The sequence below is a fragment of the Prionailurus viverrinus genome, chromosome F2 (genome assembly GCF_022837055.1).
Source record: "Prionailurus viverrinus isolate Anna chromosome F2, UM_Priviv_1.0, whole genome shotgun sequence".
NCBI lineage: Eukaryota > Metazoa > Chordata > Mammalia > Carnivora > Felidae > Prionailurus > Prionailurus viverrinus.
This window is the reverse complement of record NC_062578.1, coordinates 49,571,736-49,594,394: the sequence shown is the minus strand read 5'-3', so window position 1 is coordinate 49,594,394 and position 22,659 is coordinate 49,571,736. Positions and strand designations below refer to the sequence as shown.

Here is a 22,659-nt window from a genome sequence, read left to right as displayed (position 1 = left end):
TTCACTTGTCATATATATTCTTTATCACTTCCCTCTAGTATATTTTATTTCACACATGTGTCATGTCACAGAATTTCCACGGTGTGAGTTTTAATCCCTTTTCATAAGAGACCTAAATCAGATTTTCAAAGTTCACTTGCCCATTTACAAAAACGATGCAACTGCTCAGATGCATGATTTTTAAAATTATAAATTTTTCTCTAAATTTGAATATATATAAAATATCCGGGCAAATATTCAGCAATCCCTATCTGTCTTTTGATTTACTCAAAACTTCCTGTTTTGTGTGTTTGTTTGTTTGTTTTTTACTGAAGTACAATTAGCATACAGTGTTATATTAGTTTCGAGTGTACAACACATTGATTTAACAATTCTATAAATTACTCAGTGCTCACCACAACGAGCATAGTTACCATCCATCACCACCCAATGTTATTACATTACAGATTATGTTCCCTATGCTGTACTTTTCATCTCTGTGACTTATTTACTTTGTAAGTGGAAGTCTGAACCTCTTAATCCTCTATCACCTACTTCCCCAATCTCCCCGCCCTCCTCCTGTCTTCTAAATGCATTTTTTCCACATTTTTGTTGAATGGTATGTTGCTAAACAATATAGTTCAAAATACTTCTATATCACTAACAAAAAACTCTGGATGTTTGTATAGTATTCTTGCTGAAAATGTACAAATTCTGGTCTCTGTCAGGCTTGTAATAAGAGGTGGGATGGTATGAGTAATATTGAAAGTTGTGATTTTATTATAAAAGTTGGCCCTAGGAGAGTTCTTATATCCCATTTGTAGAACAATTTTATTAATATTGTATACATGCTTTTGTATTTTTAAGTAGAAATGCACATGCAAACAAATTAATTTATCACGTTAAGACAGTATTTGCTGGAATGCAACTTGGCACAGCTATTGCCCAGATGAAATGGAACATTCAAATATACAGTAACTTGAAAAATACCTTTTTGCTGAATTGCAACTCCAAATGAGAATTACAATGAGCAGTTAGATAAACGTATAGGGTATGGAAGCCTGAATAATGTGCTTCCATCAGAAAAAGCATCACATTTCAATGAAAACAAAGCACTTTGCCCTGAATATCATAGCTACAGCTGCAACCCAACAGATAATCTTCCTGTTCCCGAAACGGGAGAAATACAAGTCATGTATCATCTGTCCACACCCTTCATTCCAATAACAATAACCATTAGTAACATTACTTTTTACAGTAAAGGTCAACAGTCCATCGCTAATGAGTGAAAATTTTATTTTCCAGGGTCTCAAGAGATACTAGTATCCTAAGAGACTCGATCACTATTATAAAAAGAGATAGAGGAATAATTTAAGATCCTCATTACAGTGGTCTTTAAATAAACAGATAATATTATCTCTAGACAGTGAAATGAGCACCACTTTGTTCCCAAAGCTATAATTTCATTATGCTTTCACTAGACATGAATAGGTCAGTATTCATTGCAAGATAAACAGAGATATGCTCTAGCCTATGGGCAAATAATTTACCATAGAAATTCAGTTTCCTTATTTGTTTCGCACAAACTCAAAGAAACATCCAAAGTATATTAAAAATATATACAATCAATCCTTTTTCTTTGAGTCTATGCGAAATAGGATAAATTCATACTTAAGCAAATATTCAATCTCTCAGACCAACACATTCATATTAATTTACTGTTTGCAACCTGAGGTGTTAAGTGATCCTAACTCTTCAAACACGTACAGAGGCAAAGGCAGATAGATGAGTATCTGGGCAATGATCAACATGTATTTCTTTATTCTAGTCTGATATTTCTGAAGAAAACTCAGGATGTTTGTAGGGTTTCCCTGCTGCACATTACATCTCCAGTAATGTTTCCACTAGGAATGTTTTTGTCTATAAGCAACAGAAAATCTGACTACTAGTGACAGGAACTCATTGAGGGCAGATATTTTTCTCACACTGAAGAAAGGTGTCTGATACGATTAAACCAGCAGCTCAACGATGGCATGCCTAATGATTCCGATACTCTTGGCTCACCTTCACCAAGGGCTGGTAAAGCTCAAGATAACACTTTTGCATTAAAAGGTAGTGCCAACTACACTTTATTTTTTTTTTATCATGACTTTCTAGAAGCCCTCATAAATTTTCTTACATTTCATTTGCTAGAACTGCCACAGTCATTCCCAGTTGCAAGGACTAAAAAATTTTATATTTTTCAAGTCCTTCCATTGGGGATTGAAAGAGAGAGAGAAGTTGAAAATGTCTGTTAAGATAGCCATTGAATAGGTTCTAGAACAGTGTGCTCTTTCAATTAATCAAAAGTCTTTGTGTGTGTGTGTGTGTGCATGTGTGTGTGTATGTATATACATACATACGTGTGTATGTATATACATACATATGTATGTATGTATGTATGTATAAAACACATAACACATTCACTCCTTCCCCAAGGGAGAAAATCCCAAAGTCTCATCTAGTTACAAAATCTAGCTCTGAGTGTGGGATCCGTGAGGTAGAGAAAATCTCTCCATCATGGTCTAGTGTACATTATTGTGAACCACTGACCTACACACTGAAAGACAACTTGTCTGTTCCCAACACACTCAATACACAATGATGGAGAAAAAACAGAGTGATGGCAACATAAATTCTCATTCAAAAATGGGAAGAACAAGAAATATACAGTGGTCAACTGTCCACAGCACACAGCAATCCCTACATAAACATACCTTAATTTCTTTGGCTATCCTATTGGGCAGCCCCTGATTCAGCTATTCGCCCTTGACTATTGTCATTCATATTCCCTGGTTCTGCCCTTTAGGATGATGTCCCTTGTCAATTATTTTCCTTGGCTATATAAGAGATTGGCATTGGCAAGTGTAGCCTTCCTGCATTCTGTACAGTTTTTCTCTCTACTGCTAGTATATACATCATACTGCTCCTATAGTACAGGGCATTGATTTAGAGGCTGAATAGTCACCTAATGTTTACTATCCAAGTTTGGTCTTTCTTTCTTTCTTTCTTTCTTTCTTTCTTTCTTTCTTTCTCTTTCTCCTTCTTTCTTTCTCCTTCTTTCTTCCTTTTTCTTTCTTTCTTTCTTTCTTTCTTTCTTTCTTTCTTTCTCCTTTCTTACTCTTTCTTTCTTTTTTTCTTCCTTCCTTTCTCTTTCTTTCTTTCTTTCTTTCTTTCTTTCTTTCTTTCTCTTTCTTTCTTTTTTAGAGAGAGAGAAAGAATGCGAGCATGAGCAGGGGAGGGTCAGAGGGAGAAAGAATCTTAAGCAGGGCTCGATCCCACAACCATGAGACCATGACCTGAGCTGAAATCAAGAGTCAGACAATTAACTGACTAAGCCACCCAGGTGCCCCCAAGCTTGGAGTTTGTTTAGCCACTAGCCATAAATAGCTGTTTAAATTTAATTAAAATTAAATAAAAGTTAAATTTAAATGCCTCGGTTGCACTAGCCACATTTTGCATGTCCAATAGCTACATGTGACTAGAGTCTACTGCATTGGATGCTGAAGATATAAAACATTTTCATCATCAGTGGAAGTTCTATTAAATAGGGCTGCATAAAGAGTACCATAAAAAGCCCTGTTGAATTTTATTTGAAATGTTCTAATGCACATAAAATTCACATACTGTTAGTCTATCTGTTATATTATGAAATCTTGTCATTTCCATAGCTAAGTTATCACCAAATGTCTCGTTTCTGGGATAGGTGTCAGAATTCACTATGAAAACTACAATCATCAAACCATCATGTATCTTGTGTTAACTCTGAATACAAAAGTAGCACTAGAGATTCTAAAGGTATTGAATTGCCTGAATTGTACTCCTTGAGGGTCAGCTGATAAACTTAGCTTGTAGAAAACTGGCAGGTTCTCTAGGGAGCTTGCCCTGGATTGAATATGGTGCCCAGTCTGGGACATGTCTACAGTGATTGACTCTAAGTCCTCAAAACTGCCTCAAAAGTTTAGTAGAATTCCTATAGGTATTTAAAAAAAAATTTAAAAAGGATAGTGACAGAGTCACAGTGTCTTTTCTGCTCAAAGAATTCATTCTGGGGGCGCCTGGGTGGCTCAGTCGGTTGAGCATCCGACTTCAGCTCAGGTCATGATCTTGCGGTCCATGAGTTCGAGCCCCGCGTCGGGCTCTGTGCTGACAGCTCAGAGCCTGGAGCCTGTTTCAGATTCTGTGTCTCCCTCTCTCTCTGCCCCTCCCCCACTCAGTCTCTGTGTGTGTCTCTCTCGCTGTCAAAAATAAACATTAAAAAAATTTTTTTAGAGAATTCATTCTGAACCCACATCAATATCTGCCAACACCTACGTTATCCCAACCAAGTAACTGAAAACTAAAAAGAATAAAAATTCTCCAACCACAAAAAAGAAGAGATCAGCCAAAGGATTTCTCTTTAGGTTTCATGCTAATTTAAATTTGGAAAACTTGAAAAGACCTCAAGTTTTAGTCTGACTCACCAAAGGAATCAGAAAGGAAAGTTTTTATCTGTGCTTTGCAGGAAGTCAACATCTCCAGAGCAGATCCAAATCCAAACCCAAATCAGACTTCTGCAGACATTAGCAGATTATTCAAATCTTACCTGTGGTCAAATTCTATATATCTGAGAATTTTTTAATTACAATTATATCTAATAATCAACATGTGCATACAACATAGACATTTCACCAATCTCTAAAACATATTGTTAAGAAAAATAAAAATATATTAAATACTCAAATCAAGTATAAACATGTACTTCAGAAAATCCATGTTTGATGCTGTTGAGACTCATTATTACAAAGATTATATCTTTATACTAACTCAGAAGCTTCTGTTAAAAACTCTGACCAATACAATGAGTTTAGAGAAACATAAGAAGATTAAAGGAATTCTTATCACAATGAAAAATGCTGGGATATCTCCTTTAAAAAGGTACAAAACGCTAAAGAGGCAAGCTTTTTTAAGAATCAAATAATCAAAGTTTCATCTATAATATAATGAAATATGTTTTTCAGTAAAGTCAGATAGCATGCTTCAAATATATTAATGTATAGCAATTATCATGCACAATGGCTGTAACAAAACACTTAGAAGCATACAAATTAAATACAGCTATAAAATTAAAACTAGCAATAATAGCAACAAGAAAAAAATAATATTAGACAGAAAAAAGACTCTAACCACTTTGTCCTCCTGGTGTGAATATCCACGAAAGCAAGTTAGAAAAGACAGAAAAGACAAAAAAAAACAAAAAAAAAATTAATTCCATTCTTAAAACAAGCAAGAGTTTTTAAGAGTTTGTTAGTGAAATAAAAATCCTGAGAAAGTCTAAATTGCATTTTGTGAAATATAAACATTTTAAAAGGAAAATTTTTTCCACATATTTCAAGCAAGAGCACGCCATATACTAGAATTTATAAAGATACGTAAACACAATAATTTGTGTAAAAGCAATAAAAGAAACAAACATCAGAAAAATGGGGATGTTCTTTCCACAAATAAAATCCCAATTTAACACTCAATTAACTCAAAGAGAGAAATTGAAAAATCTTAAGGCAAATAGCTTTTAAGTACAAAGACAATAAAACAGAGCATCACTGTTTATCTTTAATTTCATCATATACTATCAAAAGTAGACAAAATTCTATACGAATTATGCATATTGCTTCCAAAAGTTATTTATGTCCCATTAATTTAGAAGCTTTCCAAGCTTTATTAACTACAAGGAAAAAAATTAATTAGAAAAACCATTAGAGGTAACATGCTATTGATTACAATTGGCAATTTTGGGTCATAGATTCCCACTATAAATGTGGAAAAGAAAACAATGAGATGCATGATTTGGCCAAGGGGAACGTACTTAGATATTCTGAAGTTAAAAACTGTTGCATTTCTCTTTACTAAAACATAAAGAAATGATAACTGGCAAGGTGATAATGTAATGATAATGATCTGATATGTTATAAGAACTTACATAAATTTAAAAAATTCCGTATACATTACAAAGTAAAATCATGTATTTTGAGGGATCATTGCTCTCTGAAAGATAAGTGGCAATAATAGTCGTGACTAAGAGCAAGGACTTTGCAATCAGACAGACCTATCTTAAAATTCCACCTTTTCTTAAAATAACATTTAAAGGGGTGCCTGGGTGGCTCAGTCCGTTAAGCATCCAACTCTTGGTTTTGGCTCAGGTCATGATCTCATGGTTTGTGAGTTCGATCCCCACATCAGGCTTTGCACTGACAGTGCAGAGTCTGCTTGGGATTCTCTGTCTCCCTCTCTGCCCCTCCCATGCTTGCTCTGTGTCTCAAAATAAATATATAAACTTAAATTTTTTAAAAAATAAATAAAATAACATTTAAATAACATTAAAAAAATTTTTTAATGTTTATTTTTTGACAGATAGAGTGTGAGTGGGGGAGGGGAAGACAGAAAGGGAGACACAGAATCTGAAGCAGGCTTCAGGCTCTGAGCTGTCAGCACAGAGCCTGATGCAGGGCTCGAACTCACAAACCACAAGATCATGACCTGAGCCGAAGTCAGACGCTTAACCAACTGAACCACACAGATTCCACAACATTTTTAAATAACAATTTTCTTAAGTTAAGCCTGTGTCTGCAAAATAGGGAATTAATATTTACTTTATAGGGTTTTCTGAAATAAAATAATATGAAAAGCTTTCCATACAGTGCCTGGCATGTAGTTCTATATCTGATATTCTAAAATATGAAACATAGATATTGCATAGAAGGGACAAGACTGCATCCTTTACATTACTGTGTTCTTGACTGTTTCACCTGTCACAAATGTTAAAAAACTAAAGATCATATAAAAGCTATTGTACACAGTCCAGGACTTCTATTGCTAATAATTTAGACCAACAAAAATCATTTATGGACCACTCATTATATATGTATCAGGCACTACACTAGATTCCTGAGATGTAATAAGACATCTAAGATGTGGGGCGCCTGGGTGGTGCAGTCGGTTGAGCGTCCGACTTCAGCCAGGTCACGATCTCGCGGTCCGTGAGTTCGAGCCCCGCGTCAGGCTCTGGGCTGATGGCTCAGAGCCTGGAGCCTGTTTCCGATTCTGTGTCTCCCTCTCTCTCTGCCCCTCCCCCGTTCATGCTCTCTCTCTGTCCCAAAAAAAATAAATAAACGTTGAAAAAAAAATTTTTTTAAATATAAAAAAAAAATTTTTAAAAAAGACATCTAAGATGTAAATTAAGACAGTTCCTCCCAAAGAACTAAATGTAGTAAGAGAAGAAAAATCATTGCATAACAGAGAGACTTACGAAAGCAAGAAAACAACAAAACACTGTAGAAACACCAATGATTGAGGAGATAACAGGACTTCAAGAAAAAGGATTAAGACAAAGTTTCTGAGATGTAAGCAGATCTTTAAAGAATAAAGAAGAGAAAGTCAAGCAAGACCAGTAAGGGAGACTATTTTATGCAACAAAATGAAAAATGCAAAAAGCACAAAAGCACAAACAAGCCTGGCATATTTGGAATAAAAGTATTTGAAAATGACTAGATTACAACTGATATGTCCGAACTAAAGCCTCACATTAACATATGAACACATATTAACATTTGCCTGAAACTGAGAAGCATAACACTTAAACAAAATAATGCACATTGCACAAATAAAAAAGAAAGAAAATGAAGCCATAGCTAATGAATTGGCTAATAGTTAATCCCTCTGAACAGATAAAATAAGTTAAATTTTAGCTATAACAGACACAGGAAAAACTTCACTATAGTACATATGTGAAATATTATTGCCATCATATCTTTATTATCTTTCAACAGGAATAAAAAATAAGCAAAAAACCTATCATATGATTTATAAATGAGAGGCACAATATTATTAGCTACTATTTACCGAGCCTTCAACTATGCTGCAAAGTGCACGCTGTTGGAAGGGGACAAGTCCAGAAGCTGGGAGAACAATTAGGAAGATGTTGAAATATTTGGGGCAAGAAGCAAATACGAGAGCAGTATGAACTACAGTCATAGTCAGAGAAATGGAGAGAAGTGGGCTGATTTAGGAGATACTGAGAAGTAAGGCTCTTAACACCGGACTGAGGAAGAGGATGAAGTAGAGGTCTAGGTCCACCATAAGGGATACACTAACCCAGCACACAAATCTGATGATCTCATTGAATAAAAAAACACAAAATAAGTGCTTCACAAATATTGACTCGTTTTATCCTCACAGTCGCCTAGTGAGATAAGCACTATTGTTATTTCTATTTACAAATGGAGAGATGGAGGCAGAGATTAAGCATCTTGCACCAGGTCACAGAGCTAGTAAGTGACAAAGCTGGGATTCAAACTTCTCACGCCAGAACTTGTGCTGAAGCCACGACACCACGCTGCCACTCTAATGCCAGCGTCCTCTGTTGGCTTTATGTATCTTTCCTGTAATGTCATTGCTAACTACATTATTTTAGGTCATAATTATCACAGTTGGAGTACATCCAAAAGCATTTATTAAAAGTTTCAGAGTACAAATACATATATATTTAAAAATTATTTTTAAAAGCTATTAAAAATGTATTTTATTTTCTAAAATAAATTTTAAGTTTATTTATTTATTTTGAGGGAGAGAGAGAGCATGCATGTGTACATGTGAGCGGGGGAGGGGTAGAGAGAAAGGGAAAGAGAGAGAATCCCAAGCGGGTTCTGCACTGTCAATGCAGACACATGGGGCTCGAACTCACAAACCCGAACTTACGAACCGGGAGATCATGAGCTTAAATCAAGAGTCAGAAGCTTAACCAACTGAGCCAGCCAGGCACCCCTAAAATAATTTTATACTGACCATTTTTCCTTATGATCAACTCTCCCTATGACCATCCTTACTGTCTTATGGCTTCTGCTAATAACCAACCACATTGCCTCTCCTGAAGATCAATGTAAATGTTAATCTACCTTCTCATTCTCACTTATATCATTGTTTTCGTTGTTCTCTTTCCTGTCTGATACGTGCTCCTGATAGTCATAGCACTATTTGTGACTAAATATGGCAACTGCATCTGCCAATGACTATTCTTTGTATATTTGTACAACTTTGTATTATTAGTTCCCCAGTCACCTAGTAAACTAATGTCAGCTCCCCTTAGACTCCTTCTCTTAAATATTTAGTCTTTCCCCTTCTGCTTTCTTCCATTGCCAAAAAGGTAGATTCCCCTCTCTATCAATGCTGTATACTCTACATAGTTAAACTACCATCACTTGTCTCTCTCTTCTTGCCTACCTTATATAACCAATCTTAAACCACCTCTCGCACCACTACAATATTACTCTGTCAAGCCTACTCCCTTCTTCTAAGAGTTGCAACGATTACATACTGCCTATACAGTTTGCCTTTTTATTTATTCATTCACAGGTTTAGACTGCCATCTTCAAAACACATTATCACAGTGCTGAGCTGCAGCAAGGAGCCAGATCAAAAGCCAATGCCTATCTCTGAACACTTTTCCAAAGAAGACATCCAGGTGGCCGACAGACACATGAAAAGATGCTCAACATCACTCATCGTCAGAGAAATACAAATCAAAACCACAACGAGATACCACCTCACACCAGTCAGAGTGGCTAAAATTAACAACTCGGGCAATGACAGCTGTTGGCGAGGATGCAGAGAAAGAGGAACCATTTTGCACTGCTGGTGAGAATGCAGACTGGTGCAACCACTCTGGAAAACGTATGGAGGTCCTTCAAAAAAGTAAAAATAGAACTACCCTATGACCCAGCAATTGCACTACTAGGCATTTATCCAAAGGATACAGGTGTGCTGTTTCGAAGGGGCACATGCACCCCAATGTGTACAGCAGCACTACCGACAATAGGCAAAGTATGGAAAGAGCCTAAATGTCCATCAATGGATGAATGGATAAAGAAGAATGAAACTTGAATGGAGTTTCTAATGGCATAAAGCGCCCTCTCCCTATGATTCGTACCCTGCCTAACTCGAGACACATGCTTCACTCCATCCTGTTTGCCCCAGCCAGACCACATTCCTTGCATTTCTCTTAAATTATTATTGCCGTTGATCTCTTATGTTTTTGCTTCCCCTGCCACTTTAATCTGAAACATATATGTGTGTGTGTATATATTATACACAATGGAGAATTACTCGGCAATCAAAAAGAATGGAATCTTGCCATTTGCAACAACGTGGGTGGAACTAGAGAGTATTATGCTGAGCAAAATTAGTCAGAGAAAGACAAATATATAACTTCACCCATATGTGGAATTTAAGATACAAGACAGATGAACATAAGGGAAGGGAAGCAAAAATAATATAAAAACAAGGAGGGGGACAAAACATAAGAGACTCTTAAATATCTAGAATAAACTGAGGGTTGCTAGAGGGGCTGTGGGTGGGTGGATGGGTTAAGTGGGTAAGAGGCATTAAGGAGGACACTCTCTGGGATGAACACTGGGTGTTATATGTAGGGGATGAATCACCGGATTCTACTCCTGAAATCATTATTGCACTATATGCTAACTAACTTGGATGTAAATTCTAAAAAATAAATAAATAATTAAAAAGAGAAAAAGACAATACCTCTCTCAAAATAACATCCCATGATGAGTACACCAGATTTCTTTCTTCCATTCATTCACTCAACAGGTATTTATACTGACCTATTATATGCTGAGTACATGGAAACCTACAGTAAACAGGAGGACGTAGAGAAATACAGCCACTTAATCATAAAATGTTAAAAGTACTAGATTAGCAGTCTTTGGAATCCACTGAGGCACAAAAGAGTGAGTGATTAACTCGCATGAGTTGCCCAAAGAAAGCATCATGGGGAGATGATGCTTAAATCCAGAAAAAGAAAAAAAAAGAAGAAGACGTGTTCATCAGGTGGGGAGGGGTTATTTATGGGTAGGAGCAGGGTCCAGGGGAAAACAGAGCTGTGTTTCAGATTAAAGTGGCAGGGTAAGCAAAACCGTAAGAGATAAACAACAGTAATAATTTAAGAGAAATGCAAGGAGTGTGGTCTGTATGGGGCAAACAGGATGGAGTGAAGCATGTGTCTCGAGTTAGGCAGGGTACGAATCATAGGGAAAGGGCGCTTTATGCCATTAGAAACTCCATTCAAACAATGAGTCATCATTAACTAGTTATTAAGCAGGAGGTAAAACAATCAGATCAGCATTTTACAAATATCACAGTAGGGACGTGGGAGGGCTGTGTGTGAGGAATCTGGACTGGAGGAGAGAGACCATTAAGGAGACGAACATTAGTCCAGGTGAAGAAGGTCAAAGCCTAAAAAGGACAGCAGTTATTGGCTCTTGTAGATTAGAGAGGAAATAATCAAATCCAAATATTTGTGGGGGGAAGAACAGCAATGGACAAAAACCTGAGAGTATACCTGGTTTTCTGGTCTAGGTGACAGAACAACAGATAGTGGCATCATTCAAAAAAGCTAAAATTTATAGAAGGAATAGATCTGGGGTTGTTTCAGTGATAGAAAAATACATACTCTGTTTTGACCTAAGTGAGACTTAGTGGTATTCTAATATATTTATTGAAAGGGAGTTAAAAAGACAAGACTTCAAAAGAAGAATCTTAAGTCCTTTTTTTTTTTCAAATGGGCCATCAATTTATTTATTTAGATACCTAGAAAACTACATATATTAATGTATACAATTTGATGACTTTAAACATATGCATACATCCATGAAACCATCACCACAATCCAGGTAACAGACATATCTGTCACCTCCAAAAGTTTCTTTGTGTCCCCTTATGGCCTTTCTTTTTATGGATCAGAATTATTTTTAACTTAAAAAAACAACACTTTTGTTTCAGACACGAGTTCGTTTATTTCTGTGCCTATGTTTGAAGTCAAACATTTTGGGGGGAACGTTTGAAAAAGAATTGGGTGAGATTTATTGAGTATTTCACTTAAAAAGGGTAGAGAAATTCATAACTATGTCTAACCCTCCTCTCACATATTGTCTGCATTACATGTCCTTTGTGCTCCCCTACCTAGTATCTATTTAACTATGTGGCAGTTTTGGTGACATCCTAAATTCCCTTATCTAGTAAACTAACATAAAGTCTACTATTATGATTAGAATTCATGGCAAATGCTATTATTATTCTTCCCCAAACAAGCTAAGTAAAATCTATTTAACCTAGTGCTCATCTTACCTACGGATAAGGAGCTAACTTCACCTATTGATGAGGATATTAGGTACTGAGCAGGATTCTTCCCACCAAGTGGTCAGGAGCAAGTAGACAGCAAATAAATAGCAAAGCTTTCAAACGCACATATGCCATTAACCAAGCATACACTGCACCTGCTATATATCAGTAGTCTGCATACATTTTTTTCTTTTTTCTAAAATAAATTTCTGAAACCATGTACTCCTCACACATTTTTAAGATAACATTTAAATTTGAAGTGTAAATAGCTGGAAAGGATACATTTCCAGACATGCTGTGTATTGTAGGTACACTTCAATAATATTTTTATCAAATCTTGGGGCTGCGGATTTACCTCATTCAATATAGGGGAAATGTCTGCCATATAACCTTTTTGGCAAAACGAGGCCATGTTGAGAAACTATCAGACGAATCTGACTTTCTCTCAGAGTCTGACTCCATTTTTAAATTCAAATAAATGTGCCACTACAGGTCACCATGACAATCATCTCACATCAAAATTATAAAAGAGAAATGAGGCACCAGAGTCTTGCCAGAAGTCTGCTGCCTGAATGAAACGTGGTGCTGCCCCTTTCTATATTTCTTACAAAACCTCTCACTGCTTTACCCTCATGGACAGTACATTCTAGAATTGTCACTTTGTTTGGCACCCCAGAAATTTTCACATCCTGAGGCAATACATTATCCACATTAGATTGGGTTAAGAAGCATGCTTTTCTTTGAAGAGTATAAGTGCAATTGTAAAAGGGAGTTGGAAAGAAAATTTCAAAAAACAGAAATGTTCTCAAGTGGATCAATTTTAAGAGAAAAAAAAATGAAAGAATACATATGGAAAATTTTGCCCTTTAAGTAATTCACATTCATCTACTCTCCAGAAAGCCTTCCTTCCTTCCACAGCAGGGGTACACGACCTCACTTTCAAGCCCACTGCCACATACCTCAAGAGTATAAAATGCCTATGGAATCATCCAGAGGCTCCTGAAGAGAAACAATCCCAAACAGATAACTACAATAGTATTTGTAAGCTTCCTTGCTCTTCTCGGTAATATTACCCACACTGAATCATGCTATACAGGTGACAGAAATGGGGGCTGAGCCAGATGAAAACTATATAAAGATGCCATATGAAGAGGGAGTGAGTTCGTGTAAACTTTGGTGAAAATGTTTTCGTTTATGTTCAATTTGCAACATTGTTTTGCCTCCTTCCACGATGCTCATATGTATGAGGAAGTGTAAATATCCTAAGATTCTGCAAGTTAGATTTTTTTCTCGCAGTCCCTATTTTATTCTGTACCATTAAGGGAGGTTGACATCAATGAGGGGAAATAATTCTTCTTTTTAAATTCTACAACCATTTTTTAACAATATTCACACATATTCTAGGTTAATGAGAGCTCAGAGGCTTGAAGTTCAGGATCTACCGAATGCGGCAGCTTGCTTAAGGGTGGTCCTACGAATTGTATTATTCTAATAAGTTTTACCTATTTCTCAAATGCTTATGAACACAGTTACTAAAATTTAAGTGGTGCCCTCAACACTCCCATGTCATACAAATGTGGGATGGGGAGAGAAACCAAAGTGTACTAGATATAGCAACATATAACAACTAATGAAAGCTTCTCAATTCCCTTTTTAAAATTATTTAAGTAGTAAGTATATTTGGCTAAATGAATGTACTTTTAAGTACTTCAAGCATTGCATGAGTTACCTAGTATTAATTTTAAAATCATAAAATGTCAAACCCAGAAAACATCTTAAAAATCACAGATGATTTCATTTTACAGATTTTTTTAAATTTTTTTTAATTTTTTTAATGTTTATTTATTTATTTTTTTAATTTTAAAATTTTTTTTTCAACGTTTTTATTTATTTCTGGGACAGAAAGAGACAGAGCATGAACGGGGGAGGGGCAGAGAGAGAGGGAGACACAGAATCGGAAACAGGTTCCAGGCTCCGAGCCATCAGCCCAGAGCCCGACGCAGGGCTCGAACTCACGGACCGTGAGATAGTGACCTGGCTGAAGTCGACGCTTAACCGACTGCGCCACCCAGGTGCCCCTATGTTTATTTATTTTTGAGACAGAGAGAGACAGAGCACGAACAGGGGAGGGTCAGAGAGAAAGGAAGACACAGAACCTGAAACAGGCTCCAGGCTCTAAGCTGTCAGCACAGAGCCTGACGCGGGGCTTGAACTCACCGACGGCGAGATCATGACCTGAGCCGAAGTCAGGCGCTTAACCGACTGAGCCACCCAGGCGCCCCTCATTTAAAACAGAAGCACTAAGACGTGAAGTGAAGACATGTCACACAGTCACACAACACCCGGGCAGAAACAAAACTTGGTTCTTTTATTATCTCAACTTAAGCCATTCTCTTCCGGGAGAATGTCAATTTTTTCTTGATATACTGGTAGGTAGCAATTCTATGAAGTCTAAAAGAAAACTCATATATCATACACTTGCCTTGGGTGTATGGGAACTAATTGTATATTATACTAGTACATTAGTCAAAGACTTGCAGGTAATCACAGTGACTTAATTTTTTTTAATTTAATTTATTTTAAGTAATCTCTATACCCAGTGTGGGGCTCGAATTCATGACTCCAAGATCAAGAATCACAAGAATCATGAATCAAGAATCAAGAATCATGTTCTTCTGACTGAGCCAGCCAGGCACCCCATGACTTGAAATTTCTAAAAAATAAAAACCTACCTGAAGGATTGCAAAAATACTCGAATCACCATTTATCTCTCAGTGAACAATTTAAAAATTAATCATTAAAATTTTTTTGCATGTAAGTGATACTTAATGACTTGGTTATGCAGTAGAAATGTCTATATTATTTCACTCTTAGCATGTGATATCTTCAACGCACATATATCAATATATTTTAAGGGACTGCTTCAGGATTACTTTCTTTTATAACTATTCTAAAGTTATAATTCATTCTGCTTCAAAACTGATATAATTTCTAGTGAAAAAAATCACATCTATTACACTTGTAAATTAATACAATCTTGAAAAATGTATAGTCTTTACTTTTTCAAAATTAGATTATCTTTTAAGCACATGGTAATCTATTTTTCCCACCAAAAGGCAAAAGAAAGAAAAAAATTAATGTTGCTATGCTTTGAAGCTTAAAATAATCCTCATTATATATAACCTTTATTGTCCGTCTTATTAGAATCACCATTCTATGATTACAAAATAATTTCTTCCTTATAAAGTCATTATTTTTCAATCTGAACTAAATATATAGCTTTAATTTACTAAGGGGGATCATCTTAAAAGGAAATAAATGAAATCAATATTTCATAAATCTTATTGTATTGGTATTTCCATATGTCCTGCACTGAGTTTATTCTCGCTGAATCATAAATGTATCTCAAAAGAGTTAATTAATTGTTAAGGATGGCTCCACATGAAAGAGCCTCAAAATTAAAACAAAAGGTTATTTTATCTTGTTCTCATAGGAGATTACTAAAATAATTTTAAAATAGCTTTATAATTAAATTTTAAGCGATGAAATATTTGTATTCTCATTATTCTACTCCATAAAAATAGTCTGAGCAAATTTCACTGAGCTTAATCCTTTGGGGCTATGATAAATCAAAAAGTGTATTTAGCACCTATTGAGAGCAAAAGCCTCCTTCTATTACATAAGGCAGCAGAGCATACATAGGATGATCCAATGTGAAAAGAGAAAAACTGAACTCAGTACTTTTTTCATTTAGAATATAGACAACCTTTATACATATCATACAAAGGAATGCTTCCTCAAGTAGATTATGAATGAAAATGCAGAAAACCAATAAAAGAAACCCAAAGCTATCCTTCTTGAGCTAAAAATCTAGATTATTTTTACTTACGTTTCATTCTCCTAACACATCCCTCAGATATAAGAAAAAAATATGAGAAAAGTAGGGAATACTGCCTTGGGTTCCTTCCCTCTCCCATAAACCATCCACCAAGCTAATCCACAACATGCAGAGATTTAAAAAAAAAATTTTTTTTAATGTTTATTTATTTTTTAGAGAGAAAGAGAGAGACAGAGAGACAGAGTGTGAGCAGGGGAGGGGCAGAGAGAGAGGGAGACACAGAATCCAAAGCAGGTTCCAGGCTCTGAGTTGTCAGTACAGAGCCCAAAACGGGGCTTGAACCCACGAACTGCAAGCTCATGACCTGGGCCAAAGTTGGCTGCTTGTTAAAACCAACTGAGCCACGCAGGCACCCCTACAACATGCAGAGTTTCATAGTTCTACAATAAAACAGACTTCCAAGGGGCATTCCAATATTTCACTTAATTTATTTTACTTAATTTTACTTAATTTATTGACTAAAACTTTGTTCAGCATAAAGTGACCATACGTTAGAAACCAGAATATATAATTTCAAGCAAACTATAGTCAGATGTCATTACAGACTTCTACTTGTGGCCTAAATGGGGTAACAAGAACTAGATTTCTCCACCTGCCTGGCAAACAAAATATAACACAAGAAAAATATATAAACGAATGGTTTTCAAAATACTGGACATCAGGCAAAGAAGTCCAGAGATAGCTAAAATATGGGAAACAAACAAAATAAGCTCTACAATTGCCCCAGTTTTAGTGCATTGAGAGACTTTCCAGACAGCAGAGCAGTACAGAGGAGCTCAAGTTCAGCTTGGCAAACATCCTCAGCAGAAGAGAATAAACCGACAATCTGAAGAGACCAACATGGCTGTATTTCAGTGGCCAACTTACCAGAGAAGAAAAAGATGCACAGAGAGAGAGCCCCAGATAACTGGAGACAATCCCTTCAAGTATTCAGCTTAGTAATGATGAGTAAGCATGAATGTGAGAAGATACCCAGGAAAGGGGGAAAAAAAATAACCTGAAGAGTTAGAGCGAACAGTGGATGTGTCCACCAACAAGATTGGAAAATCTCTTAATTCATATGTAATAAGCATATACAAAATTAGCTAAAGTACTCAGGAAAGCCTTGACTCAGTAGAAGAAAATAATTAGTACTAAACCGAGCACTTTTCCAGATCAACCTAATATTTATAAAAGCAAGATGCAGAAGTATTAACTTGTTTCCATATAACTTAATTGCATCTGTGAACAAAGCTCAAGAAGAGTTATGAAAATGCAAAAATATCCAGACCCAACAAGTAAAATTTACAGTGCTTGGCACCCAACATGAGATACAGGCATATAAAAAAATCAGGAAAATGCATAGCATAATGAGAATGATCAATCAAAACCACCCAAAAACTGACGGAGATGTTCAAATTAACAGAAGAGAACATCAAAACCATTATTACAGAGCATGTACTCTACATGTTCAAAACTTAAATAGATCATAGAAGATTGTTTTTAATAGAAGATAATTTTTAAAAGCCCAAAACTGAAATACTGGACATAAAGACAATGTCCGAGATGAAAAAATATATTGAATGGTATTAACAGCAGCTATGACATTGCCAAAAAAAAAAAAAAAAGTGTAAACTCAAAAGCACACCAATAAAACACACATAAAATGAAAAGCAAAGATAAAGCTAAAAATGGGGTTGATGAAAAAAACTTAAGTGAGCTGTGGAACAATATCATGCAGCCTAATGTACAGGTAATGAGAGTTACTGAAAGAAAAGAAAGAAAAGTCCAAAAAAATATTTGAAGAAATAATGGCCAAAATTTTCCAAAACCCTATGAAAACTATAAACTCTGAGATCCAAAAAGCTCAAAAAAGCTCCAAACGCAAGAAACATGAATAAAAATACACAAACATTATAATTAAGTTGCACATAAGCAGTGATAAAAAGAATTATCTTAAAAACAATCAGACAAAAAGGACATATTACATACAGAAAAACAAAAATGAGAATAGTATCACACTTCTAATTTGAAATAGTAGAACATCTTTAAAATACTGAAAGAAAATAACTGTCAACCCAGAATTCTATACCTAGAAAAAAATCTTAAAAAAAAAAAAAAAAGCAAGAGCGCCTGAGTGGCTCAGTCAGTTAAGCACCCCCAACTCTTGATTTCAGCCCAGGTCATGATCTCATGGTGGTGAGATCAAGCCCCATGGTGGGCTCCTTGCTGAGCATGAAGTCTGCTTGAGATTCTCTCCCTCCCTCTTCCTCTGCCCCTACCCTGTTTGCATGCTCTCTCTCCCCCTCAATAAATAAAAATAAATAAATAAAAATAAAAAGCAAAATTCTCAGCATAAAAAGTTGAAAGTATTCAACATCAGCAGACACACACTACAAGAAATATTGAAGGAAATATTTCAGACAGATAACATATGATAGCATATAGAAATACAGATCTATAAAAAGAAATGAATAGTACCAGAAATGATAATGACAACAGAAAATATACAATATTTCTTTTTATTATTTAAAACTCCTTAAAAGATAAACTTTTTAAATAAAAAAGAATAATAGTATTGTGGGGTTTATAAAATAAGTAAAATATATGACACCATAACATAAAGTCCAAAAGAGTAGAAATGGTAATACACTATTGGAAGGTTCTTGTACTATACTATACACAAAATGATATAATATCAGTTAAGACTGACAATGATAATTTAAAGATGTATGCTTCAAATCCTGAACTGAGTAATAAAATGACAAAACAAAGAACCAACAAAGCTATAAAACAGAGTCAACAAAATTAATGAGCCAATGAAGGACATAACCTGAATCCTAAAAAGTGCTTGACTAATTCAAAGAAATCCAAAAAACAAAAACAAACAAAAGTCAGATGGTACAAGCAGAAAAAAAGCAAAATGATATATTCAAACAAACCATACCAAAAATTACATTAAATATAAATTATCTAAATACCCCAATTAAAAGGCAGAGATGGTCATGTTGGCTAAGAAAGCAAGGCCCAATTATATGCCTATAAGAAGAATACTTTAAATATGAAGACACAAACTATTCTAAAGTAAAGGAAGAGAAAAACATAAACCATGTGAATACTACCTAATAGAAAACTCTATTAAAATTAGACAAAGTGGACTTCAGAGCAAAGAATGTTACCAGGGATAAAGAAAGTCATTTCATGATTACAAAGGGGACAATTAGTTAATAGGACATAATAATCCTAAATGTTTATGCATTTGAAACAGAACCTAATAAAATACATAAAACAAAAACAAAAATACATAGAACTACAAAAGGAATGGAAACCAATTTGACAATAAATTTCATAATAAAAAAAAGGAACTACAAAAGGAAACAGATTAATCCAAGTATAGTTGTATATTTCAATATCCTCCCTTAATAATTTATCAAATAAATAAGCAAAAGATCAAAAAGGATATAGTGAAGTTTAACAACTCTATTAACCAACTTGACTTAAAGGACATTTAAAAACACTCCATCAAAAAATAAAAGTACATGCATTTACCAAAATAAACCATATTCTGGCCATAAAATAGTATCAATACATTTCAAAGAATTCAAGGCACTCAAAGTATGTCTAGGACCACAACAGAATTAAATTAAAAGTAATTACCATACTTCAGAGCAAAGAATGTTACCAGGGATAAAGAAACTCATACAGATCTCTGGAAACTCCCTAGTATTTGGAAAATAAATAACATACTTCTGAACTATTCATGGCTCTAAAAAGAAAGGGAAAACTTGAAAGTATTTTTAACAGAATGAAAATGAAAAGACAACATATCAGAATTTTGGGGATGTCAACGAAGTAGTACTTGGGGGAAACTGACAGCACATAATGCCTATATTAGAAAAGAAGAGACATCTCAAAGCAAAGACCTCAGCTGCCACCTAAGAAACCAGAAAAAGAGAAAATTAAACCCAAAGTCAGCAGAAATAATAAAGACCAAAGATGAAATCACCAACAGAGACAACTAATGAAACGAAAAACTAGTGCTTTGAGACGATCATTAAAGTTGATAAATTTCTAGCCAAACTAAGCAGGAAAAAAGAGAGAAAATATAAATTACCAGGAGCAGAAATTAAAGAGGTAGCATCGCTACATATTCTACAAATATTAAAGAATAATAATAGAATACTGTGAACAGATTTATGTCAATAAATTTGGCAATTTATAAGGGTCTGGAGAAATTCTTTGAAAAACACCAAAGCTCGTTCAAAAAAAAAAATAAGTAAATAACTTGAATAAACCTATATCTACCAAAGAAATTGACACTGTACTTAACCCTCTCCCCCCAAAAAATAATAAAACAGCATGCCCAGATGTCTTCACTGGTAAAATCTACAAAATATTAAAGGATAAGAGTATCAATCCTACAGAAACTTTTCGAAAACACTCAAAAAGAGGAAATACTTCCCAACACATTTTATCAGGACAGCATTACTGTGATATCAAAATCAAAGAAACATATTACAAGAAAAGAAAACTACAGACACTAACACTCATGAACATAGAAGCAAAAATTGTAAACAAAACTTTATCAAATCAAACCCATCATTACATAAAAGGGACAACCCATCATAAGCAAATGGGATTCGTCCCAGGAATATAGTTGGTTTAGCATTTCAGAATCAACCAATGTAGTTCCCCACATTAACAAGCAAAGAAGAAATATGATTAATCTCAATAGATGGAGTAACATTTGGCAATTTCCACCATCTATTCCTGATGTGAAAACAAACAAATAAACCAAAACCAAAAACAAAAAAACACCACCTCTCAGCAAATTAGGAGTAGACAGGCATCTATGAAAAGCTGGCAGCTAATATAATACTTAATAATGAAGGACTGAATGCTTCCTCCCTAAGAACAAGAACAAAACAGGGATATGTGCTGTCACTACTTCAATTCAGAACTGTACTGGAGTTTGTAGCCAATGTAACTAGTCAAGGTAAAGAACAATAATCAGGTAAACCAGGAGGAAACATTAGGGGGGAAAAAACAGAAAATGATTCATTCTGGGCAAAACAAAATAATGAGAAACAGGAAACAATGAGAAAATGGAGACATGAAATTACTCAGGGGAACAAATCCCCATAACTATGTGTGAGTAATGTATGTACAAACATTAGCTCCCTATTTTAAAATTACCTAAGAACTGAGTGATAAAATACTAGCAAGGATACAAATGTAAATTGTAAAGAACTTACCAAGGAAAACATTTTATAATACTGTTTTTGCTTATTTCAAAAAGCATTCTTTGGGTAGCATTAGATATTCCCTAAAGTGGATGGATAAACTAAAAAAATCTAGGATGAGTCTAAAACATCTCATTATTTCCTCTTTAAATTCCATAATCTAATGTTTATTTCATTAATGTCAAAACAAAAATAAAGGGTAGTGTAGCTTCAAAAGCTACAAAATTGTAAAACACAGACTCTCAAAGCTGAAAAGAGCCTCTTTCAAAAGGAGAGGAAACAGGGGTCAAAGGAAGAGTAGATCTACAAAGTTTATAAAATTATGTGTAATAATGGAAAAAGCAGTGTCACTGCTCTAACATTAATCAATTGTGTGACACGAAGAATGACCTTTGGTCTCCCTGGATCTGAGTTTTCTACACCTGTAAAATAAAGGAGTTAGACCAACTGATCTATAAATTATTTTCATCATCTTTGAAAGTCTAAGATCCTATGATTCTAAACAAAACCATTAGCTAAAAAGGCCATAAACAATGAGACAAGTATCTTTTTAACTGAAAGGAAAGATTAAAAATTTCTTTTATCTAAAATGAAGACACTAGAAGTTTTTTTAATTCATTGGCTAACCTGAATATTAATTTCAATTGTCTGTTTCATTGTATTCACAATTAGCTTAACAATATTATAAGCTCAACTATAACAGAATTACGTGTGGTTTTCATTCTGTACCTTGTTTGAACGTAATGACACTCGACCTCCACAACGAGCACAGAACTTTGTTTGGCAATACGAACAGTTATGGCCACATCCATCAGCAAATTTAGTTTTGTGGCAGATACCACAGGTTGGGGCATCACCCTTCTGTTCTTGCTGCTGTTGTGATTCTTCTCCCATCTTCTTCACCTGCTCCTTGTACATTTCAAACTGCTGATGAAGTTTTCTGCAGAGAAAACAAATAAGAAAAATTTGGTTTCCTGATGGGCTCACAAAAAATAGTAATTACTGCAATCGATATACAATCTTATATCCAAGAAACTCATAAAATGAGAATAAAGAATAAAAAGTTTATTTTCTGATTACAGAATAACATCTTACGTGGCAAATCACAAGAGTGTTGCAAGTAGTTCTGCTCTCTGATATACATGTTAATTTACGAGCCAACTGATACATGCTAATAGAGATCTCTCTTTGAGTTATAACTGCAAAATTTCTATCTGCCATTTGCAATGTATTTTCTTTTTTTTTTTTTTTTTTTTTTTAAATTTTTTTTTCAACGTTTATTTATTTTTGGGACAGAGAGAGAGACAGAACATGAACGGGCGAGGGGCAGAGAGAGAGGGAGACACAGAAATG

General features: G+C 35.0%; 1 protein-coding gene across 1 annotated transcript in view; it reads right to left on the bottom strand.

The window, feature by feature from the left end:
• Positions 1–22,659, bottom strand: part of LOC125156200 (regulating synaptic membrane exocytosis protein 2-like) — a 184,693-nt gene that overhangs the window by 40,594 nt on the left and 121,440 nt on the right. Inside the window, exon 2 of the mRNA XM_047841968.1 lies at positions 22,036–22,246. Within this exon, the coding sequence (XP_047697924.1) occupies positions 22,036–22,246 (211 nt within the window). The remainder of the gene's footprint in view (positions 1–22,035; positions 22,247–22,659) is intronic.